This window comes from Echinops telfairi, unplaced genomic scaffold, assembly GCF_000313985.2.
Source record: "Echinops telfairi isolate 266 unplaced genomic scaffold, ASM31398v2 ScPeMD7_3;HRSCAF=10, whole genome shotgun sequence".
Taxonomy (NCBI): domain Eukaryota; kingdom Metazoa; phylum Chordata; class Mammalia; order Afrosoricida; family Tenrecidae; genus Echinops; species Echinops telfairi.
This window is the reverse complement of record NW_022103899.1, coordinates 62,822,326-62,837,323: the sequence shown is the minus strand read 5'-3', so window position 1 is coordinate 62,837,323 and position 14,998 is coordinate 62,822,326. Positions and strand designations below refer to the sequence as shown.

General features: G+C 62.9%; 2 protein-coding genes across 2 annotated transcripts in view; one reads left to right on the top strand and one right to left on the bottom strand.

Annotated features, from left to right (window-relative positions):
• LOC101639400 (ILK associated serine/threonine phosphatase) overlaps nt 1–6,564 on the top strand; it is a 20,217-nt gene extending 13,653 nt beyond the window's left edge. Inside the window, exons 7-14 of the mRNA XM_045294456.1 lie at nt 803–926; nt 2,453–2,559; nt 2,790–2,883; nt 3,142–3,229; nt 4,062–4,183; nt 5,569–5,688; nt 6,148–6,229; nt 6,354–6,564. Of these exons, the coding sequence (XP_045150391.1) occupies nt 803–926; nt 2,453–2,559; nt 2,790–2,883; nt 3,142–3,229; nt 4,062–4,183; nt 5,569–5,688; nt 6,148–6,229; nt 6,354–6,494 (878 nt within the window). The 3' untranslated portion in view covers nt 6,495–6,564. The remainder of the gene's footprint in view (nt 1–802; nt 927–2,452; nt 2,560–2,789; nt 2,884–3,141; nt 3,230–4,061; nt 4,184–5,568; nt 5,689–6,147; nt 6,230–6,353) is intronic.
• A 1,692-nt stretch (nt 6,565–8,256) lies between these two features.
• On the bottom strand, nt 8,257–13,784 carry ERFE (erythroferrone). The gene is made up of 9 exons (XM_013004384.2): nt 13,623–13,784; nt 12,753–12,776; nt 11,871–11,993; nt 11,089–11,191; nt 9,837–10,066; nt 9,657–9,765; nt 9,461–9,542; nt 8,968–9,046; nt 8,257–8,360 (listed from the first exon to the last, which is right to left on the bottom strand). The coding sequence occupies exons 1-9, from the start codon at nt 13,782–13,784 to the stop codon at nt 8,262–8,264; spliced, it is 1,011 nt and encodes a 336-aa protein (XP_012859838.1). The 3' UTR covers nt 8,257–8,261.
• Nucleotides 13,785–14,998: the final 1,214 nt, after the last annotated feature.

The following is a 14,998-nucleotide window of genomic DNA, read 5'->3' as shown; positions in this document are numbered from 1 at the left end:
CCCCCCGCCCCCCGATTCTGCGAGCCTGAAGGACACCGTGCATCACAGGCATGGCTCGTACGTACGCAGGTGTAGCGCTTTACGTCCACCTTGGGCTCCTTCCCGTCATTACTTAAAGGAAAAGCAGCCTGTTCTTCACCAGCCTCCAGCAAGAACAGGCGTATTTCAGGGTGTCTCTGTGGCGCCCCGGGGCGCTGTGGGCTGGGCATCAGGCTGCTAACGATAAGGTCAGTGGCTCACCCCACAAGCCACTGCCCAGGAGAAAGCCAAGGGCTGCGCGCCTGAGAGCCACAGGTGGGGCTGCGCCTGGCAGTGGCAAGTGCTTAGGGGGCGCCCTGGTGGCGCGGCAGTGAAGCTGCTGCCCCGAAGGTGGGCGGGCCAACTGCCATCTGCTTGGAGGGGTGGGGATGGGCAGCCTGCCTCGAAAAGGTCTGCAGCCTCGGGAGCCCCGCCCCGGGGAGCGGTTCTGGACAGGACAGGGTCCCCGGCGCCTCTGGGGGCCAACAGTGGACCTGTGTTTCTATCAGCGAGGAATTGGCAACAGGGTGGATTTGCACACAGTTGCTCCCTCAGTTTGTTACCCCCCCTTGGGTGGGGACAGTTGTGCACTAACACTGGCATCTGCTCCCTGCTCAGCGCCCACTCCCACCCCTGGCAGACAGCTCTCGGTTAGACAGACCCGCAGCCAGGTAGGGCCTGGGGCTGGTGCCCTTGGGGTGTCTGGCTCTGCCCCGGCTCTGGGCCTCGGGCTCCCGGGGGACCGGGCACAGGTTTGCATGTGCTTTGCTCTTCTCGTCCTCAGCCTCAGCCGTGATCTTGGGCCTGAAGGGCTACGTGGCCGAGCGGAAGGGGGAGCGTGAGGAGATGCAGGACGCCCACGTCATCCTGAATGACATCACAGAGGAGTGCCGGCCCCCTGCCCTCATGTGAGCGCCCTGACCCCACCTGCCTCGTGTGGGCGCCCTGACCCCCACCTCCCCCGTGTGGGCACCCTGACCCCACCTCCCTCGTGTGGGTGCCCTGGCCCCCACCTCCCCCGTGTGGGTGTCCTGGCCCTCTGGCTCACAGGCTACAGTACAGCACTGTACACAGGACTCAGGCATTCAGGGCTCCTGGGGGCACTTTAAAGGCATCTCTGTTGGCTGGCCAGTCTGGACTCACCAGGCTTCCGTGGGGGGTGGGGAGAGGCCGCCTGCCTCCATGAAGGTGAGGCCTTGGGGACCTTCTTGGGAACCGACTGGATAGCAGTGAGCCCACCTTTTGGTGGGGTTGGGTGGGGTTGGCAGGTGTTTACTGCTGCCATCTGATGGACAGAGGCCAGGGACACTGCTAGACATCCTGTAAAACACACGCACTCCAGAGAACTTTGTGGCCCAGCTGCCCCCAGTGCTGAGGCTGAGATGCCCACTGAGTGGGAAATGGCTCCCCACCACGCTGCCCAGGGCTGGAGGGGCTTCTGGCAGGACGTGCCCTTCTTTGTGGCCCAGACGTAGTGGGCGGTGACTGGCTGCTGCAGATGGTCAAGACCCAGGAGGAAGCCCAAAGGCCGGCCCACACCCAGGGCAGTGCGATGTTTCCTGATATGGGGCAAATGAGCGGGCAGCCTTCTGGGGGACCTTGTAGCAACAGAAGGTGGCACATGCAGGCCCAGGGGTATTGTGCACCCAGACTGCCATAGACCATTGCTGTCAAGAACGGGGCTTCTCCTGGGGTGCACGAGAGATTGGAGGGCCAACTTATTGCAGTTTTGGGGACTGTGGGGATCTAGTCCACTAGGATGGGAACACCAGGCCAACACGAAGCCGTGGTCTGAGCCCATTCGATTCTCGCTCTTCCTCCTGTGTTCGCCCTGACCACTGCAGAAGCAGACCTCCAGGCCTTCCTTGCACAGGGCTGCTGGGGCAGACCATGTGCACCACCCGGGACCCTCATCCGGAGGAGTTCCAGCATTGACCCACAGGCACGGGGCAGGAGTTCCAGGGCTGTCCCACAGACACGGGGCAGGAGTTCACGACTGTCCGCAGACACGGGGCAGGAGTTCACGACTGTCCGCAGACACGGGGCAGCCCCGGTGGGCAGTGGCATTTCTCAGTTTCTCAGCGGCATTGTCGCAGTGATCTGCTTGAAGCAGTTCGCCAGGCCCTTTCCTCGTGTGGGAGTGTCAGATGAGGAGTTAAGTGCTCAGATTCTAGTGGAGACGTTGGGCTTTCAGAGCCACCTGGCAGTGCCCTGGAAGACGGGCGAGGTGCTCGGCTTCTGGAAGGTCAGCTTAGTGAGGACCCCTGAGCAGAACCTCAGTGTGGGCCCGGCCGGGCTCTCGGGGTCGTGTCAGAAGACGTGAGCACTCCGGGGGTTCTGCTGTTGGCGGAGTCCCCATTTGCCCCACCCACGTGAGCTGGGAGCGGGAGCAGTGCGGGCAGCTCGGTCACTCTCCCCTCGTCCGTCCTTCCAGCGCACGTGTGTCCTACTTCGCGGTGTTTGATGGACACGGAGGGATTCGAGCCTCAAAATTCGCAGCACAGAATCTGCACCAGAACTTGATCAGGAAGTTTCCCAAAGGTGAGAGCCGCCGAGGCCACCAGTGCTCGCTCACGGTCCGGGAGGTCGCAGTGGGTCCTTGTGCTTTTGTCAGGGGTCTGATGATCTGGAGAGGGTGGGCTCAGGGACCCCAAGGACGCCGTTAGACGGCACTGTCTCCGGGGAGCATCTCAGACTTGCACTCGCTGGTGCACACACTGCCCAGCGGGAGGGGGCACCTTCTCTTGGTGAGCCGTGTCCTCCTGGGACAGGGGATGTCGCCAGTGTCGAGAAGACGGTGAAGCGATGCCTGCTGGACACGTTCAAGCACACGGACGAGGAGTTCCTCAGGCAGGCGTCCAGCCAGTGAGTGTGGCTGTGGCCTCCCCGCCTCCCCCGCTCCTGTCCTGGGGACACCTTGGGAGCAAGGGGGGAGCAGGAGGAGGGGAGCAGTCTTATCTCGGGTTCCCGGGAAGCCTGAGGAAGACAGCCTCTGAAGTCTAGGATGAGGGGCGGCTGGGTGGTCTGGGGAGGTGGCCGTGCCAGTCTAAGCCCTAGGCTGGACCCTGGACTTCCATTGCGAGGGCTGGCCAGCCCAGGTGACTGTCTGCTGTGTCTCCCCAGGAAGCCTGCCTGGAAGGATGGGTCCACTGCCACGTGTGTCCTGGCTGTGGACAACACTCTGTACATCGCCAACCTCGGAGACAGTCGGGTGTGTGGTGGGACCAGTGTAGGTTGGCGGTTGGGCTGGACCATGGGGCAGCGGGGCTGTGGTGGCCCCTCCCCCCATAGCGCTCTCCACTCCTGGACGTGCTGTCCTGCTTCAGACAGTGCTGCCCCAGGCGCTCGGAGGCTTCGCCTGCGGTGTCTGCACGGGCTCCTGGCCCCAAGGCCTTGTACCGAGCCTCAGCCAAATCCAAGAGTCCAGGCTGAAAGCCCGGGGTTTGTGTACCCTGGGGGCCGGCTTCAGGACCGCTGTCCACTCTAGTGTGATGTCAGCCTCCAGCTCTGGACAGCCATGAAGGAAGGCCCCCTCCCCACCAGTGCACAGCCTCTTTGGTTGCTGCTGTCAGTGGGGTGACTGCTGGTAAATTGTCTTGATTCCCTGGTGTTACAAACAAGTGACTTCAAAAATCTCATGAGGAAAATTGGCATCAGAAAAGGAGCAAAGATTTTGGGGTCAGAAGCCCCTTCCCTCCTGGCCCTGCAGTGTGACTGTAGGACAGCCGCCCCTCTGTGAAATGGGTGCGGCAAACCCACCGCAGAGTTGGTGACAAGCACATCAGCATGTGCTTTTGCGGGTTTCATGACAGGGCTGCAGGGGGGGGGCTGCGTCCGGCTTGTGCCTCACAGATGCAGGGTGCTGCCCTGAGCCGGCAGTTGGTTGGTGTGGTTCTCCCTGTGGGGTCTCCCTTGCCTGCCCTGCTGTGGCGAGTGGCTCCACGAGCTTCAAGCTTCTCTCTGGGGCCCTGGGTGGGTGGACCGCAGACTCTACTGGCTCCTGACCTGAGTCGTCGTCCGTCCGTCTGTGTCCCCCCCTGCAGGCCATCTTGTGCCGCTACAACGAGGAGAGCCGGAAGTACGCCGCGCTGAGCCTCAGCAAGGAGCACAACCCCACCCAGTACGAGGAGCGCATGCGCATCCAGAAGGCTGGGGGGAATGTCCGGTAAGGCCACTGGGCATGAGGAGTGTGGTGTGGGCCCAGGAACAACTGTGGCCCCGGGGCAGCCTTTCTTCAGGGCTGGGCACTTGTGGGTGAGCTGCACTTTAGGGAGATTCTCCCGAGGGAGGGGGAGTAGGCCATGGGCCCTGGGGGGCTGTTTTTACCCCCCTTCCTCCAAGTGTTGCCCATTTTCCACCCTCGGGTAAATGCTGCGCCTTGGGGCTTCAATGGATGATGATTCTGACATCCAGGCCTGAGGGCTGATTCAGGACCAGAGGCTTGGGTGCCACCACCCCCTCTGGCCCGTGAGCCTGGTCTCTGGCGATGTCTTGAGCCCCCCCCCCCCTCTCTGTCTGCTGGGCCTGGGGGTCCTTTTCAGGAGACTTGGTCTTGGTCACTGGGCACCCCTGTGGAGACTGAAGTGTCTGGTCCCGTGAGCCTGGACTGGGCTCTGGGTTTCCCCACCTTTCTTCTGCATGGGGTGAGACTCCTGCAGGTGGGAAGCAGGACATGCTGTGAGAGGTGTGTGTGACACTTGTCCTGAGCCCCTCACGGTTGGCACGGGAAGTAGTCATCCTCAGTCCGTTGTAGGGGCTGGTGTGTGGCTTTCACGCCTCAATCCCTGCTCAGACCTGCCCTGGGGCTCACACTGGGCAAGTGACCTCACAGGGCCTTGTGCTGGGCACCTCACCCTGGGGAGCTCAGGATGCTCTGCCAGCTGACCCCTGTGACCTTGAAAGACCCATCTGCAGGAGCCTCGGAAGGCTGGAGGCTGAACACCAGGGACCCTGAGTATTTCAGCAAGGTGCCTTGGCACTCGGCCGCCCAGAGCTGAGTGGGGACCGTGAGAGTGCGTGAGCACTTACGCGTGTCAGGTGAGGGCACAGCACACTTCAGGGACACCAGGAAGCAGTCAGCTTCTCCCATTGAGCCGCCTCCCAGATAGGCCCTGTGGGCAGCATCTCACAGGCCAGTGGAGGCTGGGCTGACCTGACATCCTGAGCCAGCAGGGGAGTCCTATCCGGACTTCTGGCTTCCATAGGCCTACCAGCTCTGGGAGGAATGTCGGTGTGGGGTGGGGGTCTCAACTTCCCTGGTACACAGGACCACCCTGTCTGGGGGGGCTTGAGGGCAGTGCTGGGCTCTGGGCACAGTCTCCTGACAGGTGGGTGGAGTCTGGCGCTGCTCACACAGCCCACCCGAGGTGAGCGCATGCCCCTGGAGGCTGGGGCTGCTTGTCGCTCCCGGTGCCCGTGTCTCAGGTGGACATGCAGGCACTCGGATGGTGACACCATTGTCCCCGGAGGCCTGGCCCTGCTCTGCATGCGGTCCACTCTGCTGTGGGACAGGCCCTGCCAGGTGAGGCTGAGCGTCTCCTGCCGTTCCAGGGACGGGCGTGTCCTGGGAGTGCTGGAGGTGTCACGGTCCATTGGTGATGGGCAGTACAAGCGCTGTGGGGTCACCTCTGTGCCCGACATTCGGCGCTGCCAGCTGACCCCTAACGACAGGTAAACCCCTGCCAGAGGGTACTTGTCTATGCCCCCCCCCAGAGCCCTGCTTCCCTGCCTGACTGGCGCCTGTGTGTCTGACAGTGGGGCTGGACCTGTGCTGGGCCCTGGGAGGGGAGGTCTGAGGGTGGGGCGGGGTTTGGCCAGGCAGGAGGCCAGGGTGCACGGAGGATGCTGGGGCTTGGGGACGTGTGAGGGTCCTGTGTCCATGCTGGGCAGTTTGAATTGGAGGCCGCTTTGGAAGAGACTAGTCGTTTCTTCCCTCTGACCTTCCTGAAGGAGGTGGCTCCAGCCCGGCAGCTTATTCGGGAAGGTGGTGGGGATGGTTAGTGAGACCCCTTGGGGCTCAGGAGAGAGATTGGGGTCCTCCGGGACTGAGAGAAGCTCCCCTCTTCCCTTACGCCCGCACTCGGGACTGAGGAGGGGGCCGCTCCCAGCCTTTGTGCGCTCGCGTGGCAGGTTCATCTTGCTGGCCTGTGACGGCCTCTTCAAGGTCTTCACCCCAGAGGAAGCTGTGCACTTCATCATGTCCTGCCTGCAGGTAAGGCCCCTGAGGACAGGTCCTTGTTGCGTGGACAGCCGCGGCCCTTGGCTGGGACAGACATCTCGCCCAGGCCTCCTCCTCCCCGAGGGGCCCTTGTCAGATGCCCTCTCCCATCTCACAGGACGAGAAGATCCAGACCCGAGAGGGGAAGCCAGCTGTGGACGCCCGCTATGAGGCGGCCTGCAACCGGCTGGCCAGCAAGGCGGTGCAGCGGGGCTCTGCAGATAACGTCACGGTCATGCTCGTGCGCATCGGGCAGTGAGGGGCCAGCGGTGCCCGGGCACCGCGTGGCGCGCCCTGGGCTGTAAATAAAGGTTTTGTTTTTTTCCTAGTCCACGGAGTTCCCTTATTCCACCGCACAGACATGCTGTGTCGTCCTGCTCAGAAACGGGGACCCCCTAGGGGACCCCGCCGAGGCCCCAGCGCCCTCGCCCTTCCCTGTTTGCACGAAGGAGCGCTCTGGGCCTGGCCTGTTTCTCCAGGAGCGAGGCTGGGCTTGCGGGTCCTGGTTGGGAGGGACGCCTGGACACTGTGTGTGTCCTCTGGACAAGTCTGGGGGTGGGGGGGAGGGACTTCAGAGGTTATTGTGAGCCTGGGCCTGTGTTCACTCGGGTCACTGCCTCGGGTCAGTACAGCATGGTTACTGTCCAGCAAGCCCTTGCCCTGGGTGGGCTCTGTGTAAGTGTTTGCCTCGGGGGTGGGGGTATTCTGGACATCGTGGTCAGCTCCCTGGCACTGTTGCCTGGCCCCCACCAACAGTCACACCCGGTCTTAGAACCCCTCAGGGCAGTGGGTGGAGTTTGATGCACGGCCCAATCTTGAGAGGTGGTCAGGGGTGAAGAGGTTTTAGTGCCATGTCCCAGGGCAGTGTGGTGTGTGTGACAGACAGAATTGGGCCTCCCTTGGACACAGGTTCCTGCTTCAGAAGAGTGTGCCCAGGTCCCCGCCGCCAGCTCGGTGCCCACCTGACCTGCCTTTCTCTTCCTTGGGACCCTTCAAGACTCAAAACATGGAAGGGTGTCTTCGGCAGTCTTTATTTTGGCCCCTGGGCAGTTTAGCTGCTTCGCTGAGACGAGGTCTCTCAGGACTCTTCCTGAGCCCTCAGTCCACCTCCAGACACCGGCTACGGAAGTACACCCCATAGGCAGTGTTCTACAATAAATACATCAGTAACGGCTAGAACACACAGATAATGTAGACTTTCTCGAGGGCCAAAGATAACCTCCGGTAACTATCTGCGCCCAGAAGGGGCCGCCTTATCTGCCCCAAGGGGAGGGCAGGGCAGGCCCTGCCCGGCGGGCTTCCTAGTAGGGCGGTGGCCAGGCCTACTGGGAACCCAGGAGCCCACCACACTGCTCGGGGTGGGGATGGGCGCTGGCCTGGGGACAGGTGTCGGCTCCTTCAGGCCTGGTGGCCAGGGGCTGACAGTGTACCCTCTCCATGTCCAGCCTACCACTGTCCTAGTCCGAGTGACCTTGGGCTTGGACTTCCTGGACATCGGACATCTCAGTGGGACAGTTGCTGTGAGTGCTGGCTCGGGTGGTGGCCACCCTTGGCTACAGGAATGTTTCCAGTACCGTCTGCTGGACAGTCCTGGGTGTGGGCTAGAGCTGACCCCCCTTGGAAGGGGATGGTCAGCTAGGCCTTGGGGACTTGCTGAGGGGAAGATGTGGCGTACCTACGGGGTGCTGTCTGGTCTGAAGCTGCTGTGCCCCTGGCTTGTGGTCGAGGGTCACGAGGGGTGTCTGCAGAGCAGGCCTGGGCACTGAGGTCCCTGAGGGGCTAGCTGGCCTTGCACCAGGTTGTGACCCTCGTGGGAAGGGGCTGGGCAGCCGTTGGGGCCCCAGATCCTGGGGAAGCTTCCTGAACAATAGCCAGATGACGTCCATCGTTTAAGATGCTCCCTTAAGTGTCCTGGACCCCCAGCCTCTCTCCTCAGGCTGTGGTGTGGCAGGTGGGGACGGCAGCCCAGCTGCCAACACTGCCCTGGAAGGAGCTGTGTCCAGCAGGGAGGGCCTGTGGCGGCCTCTCAGACGCCCAGCAGGACAGCACTGAAGCGCGAGCCACTGCACACGGTGAGGGGGGCGCTGCTGACGTTGTCCACGAAGACGGAGGTGTACTGCCCAGACTGCAGGAGGGAGGGACGAGGGGCCTCAGGCTGGCCCTGTTCAGTCCTCCCTGTTCAGTCCTCTGGTGGCCTCCCTGTTCAGTCCTCTGGGACAGGTCACTCAGGACAGCCTCTCTGGGACTGCATTACTCAGATCAGACAAGTCCAGGACACAAGGTCCTCCAGTCTGGAGCCTCAGTGACCCGGGCAGACGCCATGGCAGCTGGGTGGCCCTGGGCCAGTAAGGCCCAACAAGCCCCATGCCACTGACCTCAGTAAGTGCCGCCCGCCCGGCCTCCCAGCACTCGCCAAAGTCCCCACTGAGGGTTTGGGGTCCTGGTGGCACCCCGGGTCACGGGCTGGACTGCAAGGTCAGCCGTCCATGGAAGGAAGGTGAGGCTTCCCTTCCTGCAAGAGTTGGTCTTGGGAGCCCATGAGCAGTTTCACTCTCTGTCCTGTGAGGGCTGAGGGAACCAGGGACCCTGCCTTGTGCTCCACTCTCGTGCAACAAGCGTCACCCCACAGAACGGGACGAGCCAGAGTCTGGGGCACAGAGGCCAGTATGAGTTATCCCCCCACCCCCGTGGTCAGTTCTCACAGCCCCGTGCCCCGCCCACGGGCCACGCACCTGCAGGAACAGAACCCCGCTAGTGGCGATGGTGAAGAGGTCACTGCTGTGTGCCAGCCCCACGACGGTCTCCAGGGAGCTGTGGCCACGGAGAAGCCCATCAGCTGGTCCTGCCCGCTGCCCACTCAGCCATCGTGTGCCCCCCCCTACCCCAGACCCCAGTGGTCCCACGGGGCTGAAGTGCAGGGCCCGTCGAAGCCCAGGCTGAGGACAGTGAGGAGGGGTCCCCACCACCACCTGCTCCTACTCTGTGCCTGATGCCCCCATGAACCACAGGTGGGGGAGCCCCTGCCCAAGGGCCCCTGGTGCAGGTGGCTGGGAAGGGCCGGGTATCAGTGACACTCCGCCCCCTCCCCAAATTAATAAGCCCTGGGCAGCTGGTGGTGCTCGGACCACACTGGTCATGTGGATGTAGAAGGTGGGCCCAGGGTCTTTTCAAGCGCAGGGTGGGGCTGGAGGGACATGGGGTGGCGTGTGTGCTGCCCCCACTCACTGGTGTTGGCACTGGGACTGGATGCAGACTAGCAGGCGCAGGTAATCCCGGGCGAGTGGTGGCCTCGGCCCCACGGCGAATGCTGGGTAGGGGTAGGGGTAGGGGAAGGTCAGCCTCTGAGGCAACCTGGGAGTGGGGTGGGGCCTCGGGAGTGGGAGGGGGGAGCGGTGGGGCGGGGGCCCCCCCCGGGCCTCACCCACGTGCAGCGCTGCCGAGAAGGAGTAGAAGCCGCCCACTGGCGCTGTGTACCGGCCGCTGGTCAGGTTCAGGCCTGGGCCACGACTGAAGGGGTGCTCAGTGACGAGCTGCAGGCAGGGGAGCGGTCACCAGGGTCACCTGCTCCCTGGGGCCCCAGCTGCCACGGCCCCGGACTCACCACTTGGTAATGGCCAAGCTGGTGCAGCGAGTGGCCCTCGACCGGCGTGTCCCAGTGCAGGTGGCAGCAGAAAGCAGCAGTGACGCGCAGAGACTCAGACCTGAGGCGCGTGGTCAGCAGGGCCAGGACGCTGTCTGCCGCCGCCGCCTCCTCCAGGTCCTCAGGGACCGAGGTGGTCGGGTGGAGGGTCACAGGCTCGGGGTCTACGTCCTCCCGCTGCCGCAGGGCATCTATGCAGAGCACGGCAGGCGTGGGCACACCTGACTCCAGGTCACTCGGGACCCGACTGCCCACCGGGCTACTGCTGAAGCACACTCCCCAGAGCCCAGGAGACCCGGAGACATCCTTCCCGTTCCTGCAGCCGATCCTGTTTCCCTTCTCTCTGGCCACCTGGAGGGTCTGGCGGCCACCCACCCCTCACACCGGGTACATAAGTAACCATGCCGGCTTACAGCTCTGGGGCACTTACGATGGTCTGTTTTACCTCCAAACTCACAGGGCAGCTGAAGCCGCAGGGTTTCCACCACTAAGTCTTCCCGGGCAGAAGCTGCTGGCTTCCCGCCTCAGACCATGCCTGCTAGTGGCCCCACACTGAAACCACGGTGCCCGCGGGAGCAGCCCGGGACGATGGAGCATTCTACATCTGAAGATTCCCTCTTGGAGACTCACAGGGGCAGTTCTACCATGCCCTGCAGGGCCCTTGGCGTTGGGATCTAGTCCAGGGCAGGGAGTTGTTTTTCTGTTAGTGTGTTTTGTTGTTTTTTTTTTTAAGTTGAATTGAGGGAGGAGAACAGACTCCACAAAACAAAATGAAAATCAAGTCCACTGCCACTGGATCCATTGAAACTCATGGGGCCCGATAAAGGGTTTCAGAGACGGAAAGGGAGTAGACAGCTTGCTGGTGCCCTCCCTGAGGCTGAGGAAGAACGTGCTCTGCCCGGGGTGAGCCCCTTGCCTCTTTGTCTTGGAAAAGTGGCTGGTGCACTGGGGAGGTGGGCATCAGGGGCTATGCCAGCCTGCCCGGGGCATGAGTGGCTGGGGTCTCTGCCTTGGTTGGTGTGTGCTGTACCTAAGCACCTAGTCCACCCCAGCCTCTGGCTCTGGGCAGACAGGGTGTCCGAGCAACTCGGTGGCCCCTTGGCTGTGCACATGACAGGTGGCCTTTGTGTCCAGCGCCACTGGGTGCCTCCAGGGCCACCCTTGAACCTGCTCACACTAGTTAGGTGGGGGTCTCGTGGGTGCATCTCCCTACCTTTCAGCAGCTGCTGGAACTCCCTCAGAAGCACCTCTGATGTGACAATGGCGCCAGGGGGGCCTTGAGGGCCGGGGGGGCCCGGGGGGCCTGGCAGGCCCAGCTGAAAGGAAGGGCCAAGGCAGTGAGGGCGCCTGAGGAGGGCCCGGCGCCCAGGCTCGGCCCATAGCGGGAGGGGCCAAAGTGTCCGAGGTGGGAACAGCAGCTGCTGGGGACCCCTGACCGGGCAGTAGTGGGGGGGCTGTGAGGGTGCTGCTGTGCTACACTTGGGTTACTGGGGCCCTGGCCTGGGTCTTCTCCACCCTCCCTGCCACCCAGCCCAGGAAGTGGTCTGTGTGGTGTTGAAGGGCAGGGTGGACTGTGGGACGTGGCTGGGAGCCAGTAGGGGCCCTGGGGGAGGACCAGCAGGTGGGGGGCCCTCTCACATGCATGTTCACCCTTACCCTCTTCACCCACACACATGCACACTAGTACACCCAGGCTCACTCACAGACACATTCATGCACTGTCATACTACTGTCTCACACATGTTCTCACACAGTCACATACACTCACCCAGGATCACACCTGTACTCAATCACGTGCTCACACAGCCACGCACACACTCACACAGGATCATACATGCAGTCACAGGATCACACACATGCAGTCACACATGCACTCACATGGTCACATGCACTCACACACACACCTGCACTCACACAGGATCACACACATGCATAGCACACACACACTCACGGAATCGCACCTGCACTCACACGGTCGGTCACACACCCGCCCACCTTCGGCTTCCTGGCCTTCCCTCGGCTCCTCCTCCTGCTGTTGACACCCCTGTCGCTCTGCTGCAGGAAGAACATCCAGGAGTCCCGGGGGTCCACGGCGTGTGCCTGCTTGGTGGTGGGCTCCTGGAACACAGCCAGCCCGAGGTTGGGCCCTGTTGCTTGTCCACAGTGCTGCTCTGAGCGCCCCATAGGCAGTACCCCACAGTGCCCCACAGACCCTTCTGGTCCCCTCTCAGCACCCCAGGACTAGTCTGGGAGAACCAGAAGGGAAGACAGGCGGGAGATCTACCCCCTGGCACCACCACACCCCTGCACCCTCCTGTCTTCAGCATAAGCCGGGCTGAGAAGCTCATCCCACAGTCACTGGGAAGCGGGTGTCCAGGGAGTGACCCCCACCTTCCAGCAGACACCCAGGGCTGCAGGGTGGCCAGGGACCCAACAGCCCAGCACCAAGGACAATGCCAAACACATTTTTTAAGGCTCCTGGCCACTTGGCCCAGGCATGGGGCTGAGGGTTCCAGAAACATCCATTCCATCCCATGACCCCTTCCTGCCCAGCTCCAACGCTCAGACATTGCGGGGAGAAGCCTTGAGCCCACTGGGCAGTGGGCCTGGGAAGGTCCAGGCTCCAGGCAGACCCACCAGCTGGGAAGCGGTGAAACTCAGGGGGACTCAATGAAGCCAATGGGTGCTAGCTCCGGGGGCCCAGGAAGGACAGCAGGACTCTGGAGCTGGCCAGGCCCTTTGGTCAGAGAAAGGTGGGGCCCATGCTCTCTCCAGCCACCCTATAGGACCATCCTGCCTTCGGGAGCATGGCCAGGTGGCAGGGCCATGAGGATGCTCACTGTAGCCCAGAGGAGCTGGCCTCAGGTCATGCCCAGCAGCAGGGGAGGTGGCAGGGCCGGCCTGCCTTCTCTCTGGGCAGTCTGTTCTGAGCAATGGGGACACCCAAGCCCTCAAGTCCACCTCTGTCCACACTCAGGTGTGTGGGTGATCTGGGAGGTGGGGCTTGGGGGAGGGCAGGGGTGGGCCTGCAACCGCATACCTGGGTTGGACTAGGAGTCTGGGGAGCCAGCAGCTTAGAGCCTTCTCCAGAAGAGGCTGGCTCCCAGCAGAGCCCCACCGAAAGCACACTGGCACTCTGCAGGTGCCCCAGGGTCAGGGGTACCCACTGGTGACTCAGCCCAACTGCCAGCCGCCCTGCCGCACCTTGAAGAAAAGCCACAACCACCCCCTGTCTCCCTCCCCAGACCCCAAAGACTCGCACCAAAGAGATTCACAGACTTCGTGAGACTCTGGGAGCCGGATCTGGGGTTTCCAGACTGCGGCACCTCAGCCCGCCCGCAGAGTGAGGGGCTCACAGCTTCGAACCGCTTCTTCCTGTGCAGCCAAGCACTTAACCCACCGCGCCACCAGGCTCAGTCCCAAACTCACTGCCATGAGTCGAAGCCGACCTCACAGTGACCCCACAAGGCCACGGTGGACCCTAACTCTACGGGAGTAGAGAGGCTGTCTTTTCCCGAGGAGCGGCTGGTGGCTTCCAACTGCTGACCTATGGTCAGCAACCCAGAGTGGCCACCGGTAAGGGGTCTGTAAGGTAGGCCCCGAGGGGCCCCGGTGGCGGCGGTGAAGAGCGGGTCCCTCCGGCGCGCCCACGAATGCGCGTTTTCAGCCCCACTTTGGAACGGGTCCTGCCCACTGCGTTCCTCCGGGGAAAGCTGGGGCCCGGGGCCGGCGTCTTACCGGGCGCACTCGGCCCTCGCCCGGGCCCGCGGGCAGCTCATTTCCGGGCAGCGGCTCCGGGGGGGCGCGTGCGCCGGGTTGCGGGGACACCAGACCCGTGGCGACGGCGGCGGCCAGGAGGCCGCACACCAGCAGCGGCTGCGCTCCGACGCGGGGGTGGCCCGGGGCCATGCGGGTGGCGGCGTCCCCTGCAGCGCCCAGCTGGCCAGGCGGAGGCCGCCAGCGGCGCCTTATAAAGCATTGGGACCTGCGCCCCGCCTGCCCGCGCGTTGCAGGAGGAGGGGCCTCGGGGAGAAGATCGGGAGGGGAAGGGGGAGGAGTAGGAGTTGAGGGTGGGCGCGGGCTCTGGTGTGGGAGAGATTGTTCCCATCTGCTTCCAATCCCTCTAACTTCAGCTGGATGGCGAGCCAGGGTGCCCTCCTGCTGACCCTGGAGGGCCATTGCCCCTGCTTGGTCCTCTGCTGAGACTCAGAGGCCACGCCCATGCTCTGATTCTCCTCCTCCGCTGTTTGGTGGGGTGGACAGGAGCAGGGTGACTCCTTGCCCCCCACCCCTTCTGGGGCTTGGGGGGTGCCCTCCCTTCCAGACTGGGGGCCCCAGTGCAGGTACCTCTGGTTCTTTGCCACCTGGGCACACATGCAGGGACTTCGGGGTGGTGGGAGGGCCATAGTGTCCCTCACCCTGGCAGATACCTCCATTGCTGGGGGCAGAGCAGGAGGAGGGGAGAGGACTGGCCACCATAGTCTATGTGCAGGAACCAGGCCAGGAACCAGGCTGCCCTTGGCCTGGCGTTCAGCCTAGAACCCCATCCCCAGGCTGGCCTGGTTTGTACCCTCTGCCTCCCTGTCTCCTCCATTGGAAGAGGGTCTCACAGGGCACGCTGTAGCCTTGCTGGGAGCTGCCAGTCAGTCTGGCCGAAGAACGTGGTGCTCGTTGCTCTGTGCTCTGCTTGGGGAGATGCAGCTGCCTGGTGTCACAGAGCTCTAGCTCGCCAAAGATTCCATAGGGGCATTTTGATCAAAAGGGGGAAATGTAGCAGGGCTTTCACTTTCTCAGAGTCCAGATTTGGGGGTCACAGGCTGCACAAACCCCTGAAATGTTGGCTCAGAGAGAGTCTTTGAACCTTAAAACAAAAATGTCGTGCCCAAGGGCTTCTTCAGGCCAAGCCACGCTGGCACTCACTCAGGAGAGGGCAGCTGCCTTGAGCAGTGTGCTGTTTGAGAGGCGGAGCCACGGGGGATGCAAGTGACCACAGGTTCGGTGCGGGACAGTGAGGTCATGTGAATGAGGGAGGGAGAGCTCTGTAGAGGTCAGTGAGGATGGCCAAGGTCACTGGATTATATGTGGAGAAACTTGACCTTCGACTGTGTGTTCCCCAGAACAGC

Bases quoted from the DNA above. Each gene is read 5' to 3' on its own strand.
- ERFE (XM_013004384.2), bottom strand. From the start codon at position 13,784: ATGGCCCCGGGCCACCCCCGCGTCGGAGCGCAGCCGCTGCTGGTGTGC. The intron at 12,777-13,622 runs GTGCGCCCGGTA...GAGAGAAGGCAG, and splicing joins CGGGCCCGGGCGAGGGCCGA to GCCGGCCCTGCCACCTCCCC. The intron at 10,067-11,088 runs GTAGGGAGATGC...TGCTCTGCATAG, and splicing joins GTTCCAGCAGCTGCTGAAAG to ATGCCCTGCGGCAGCGGGAG.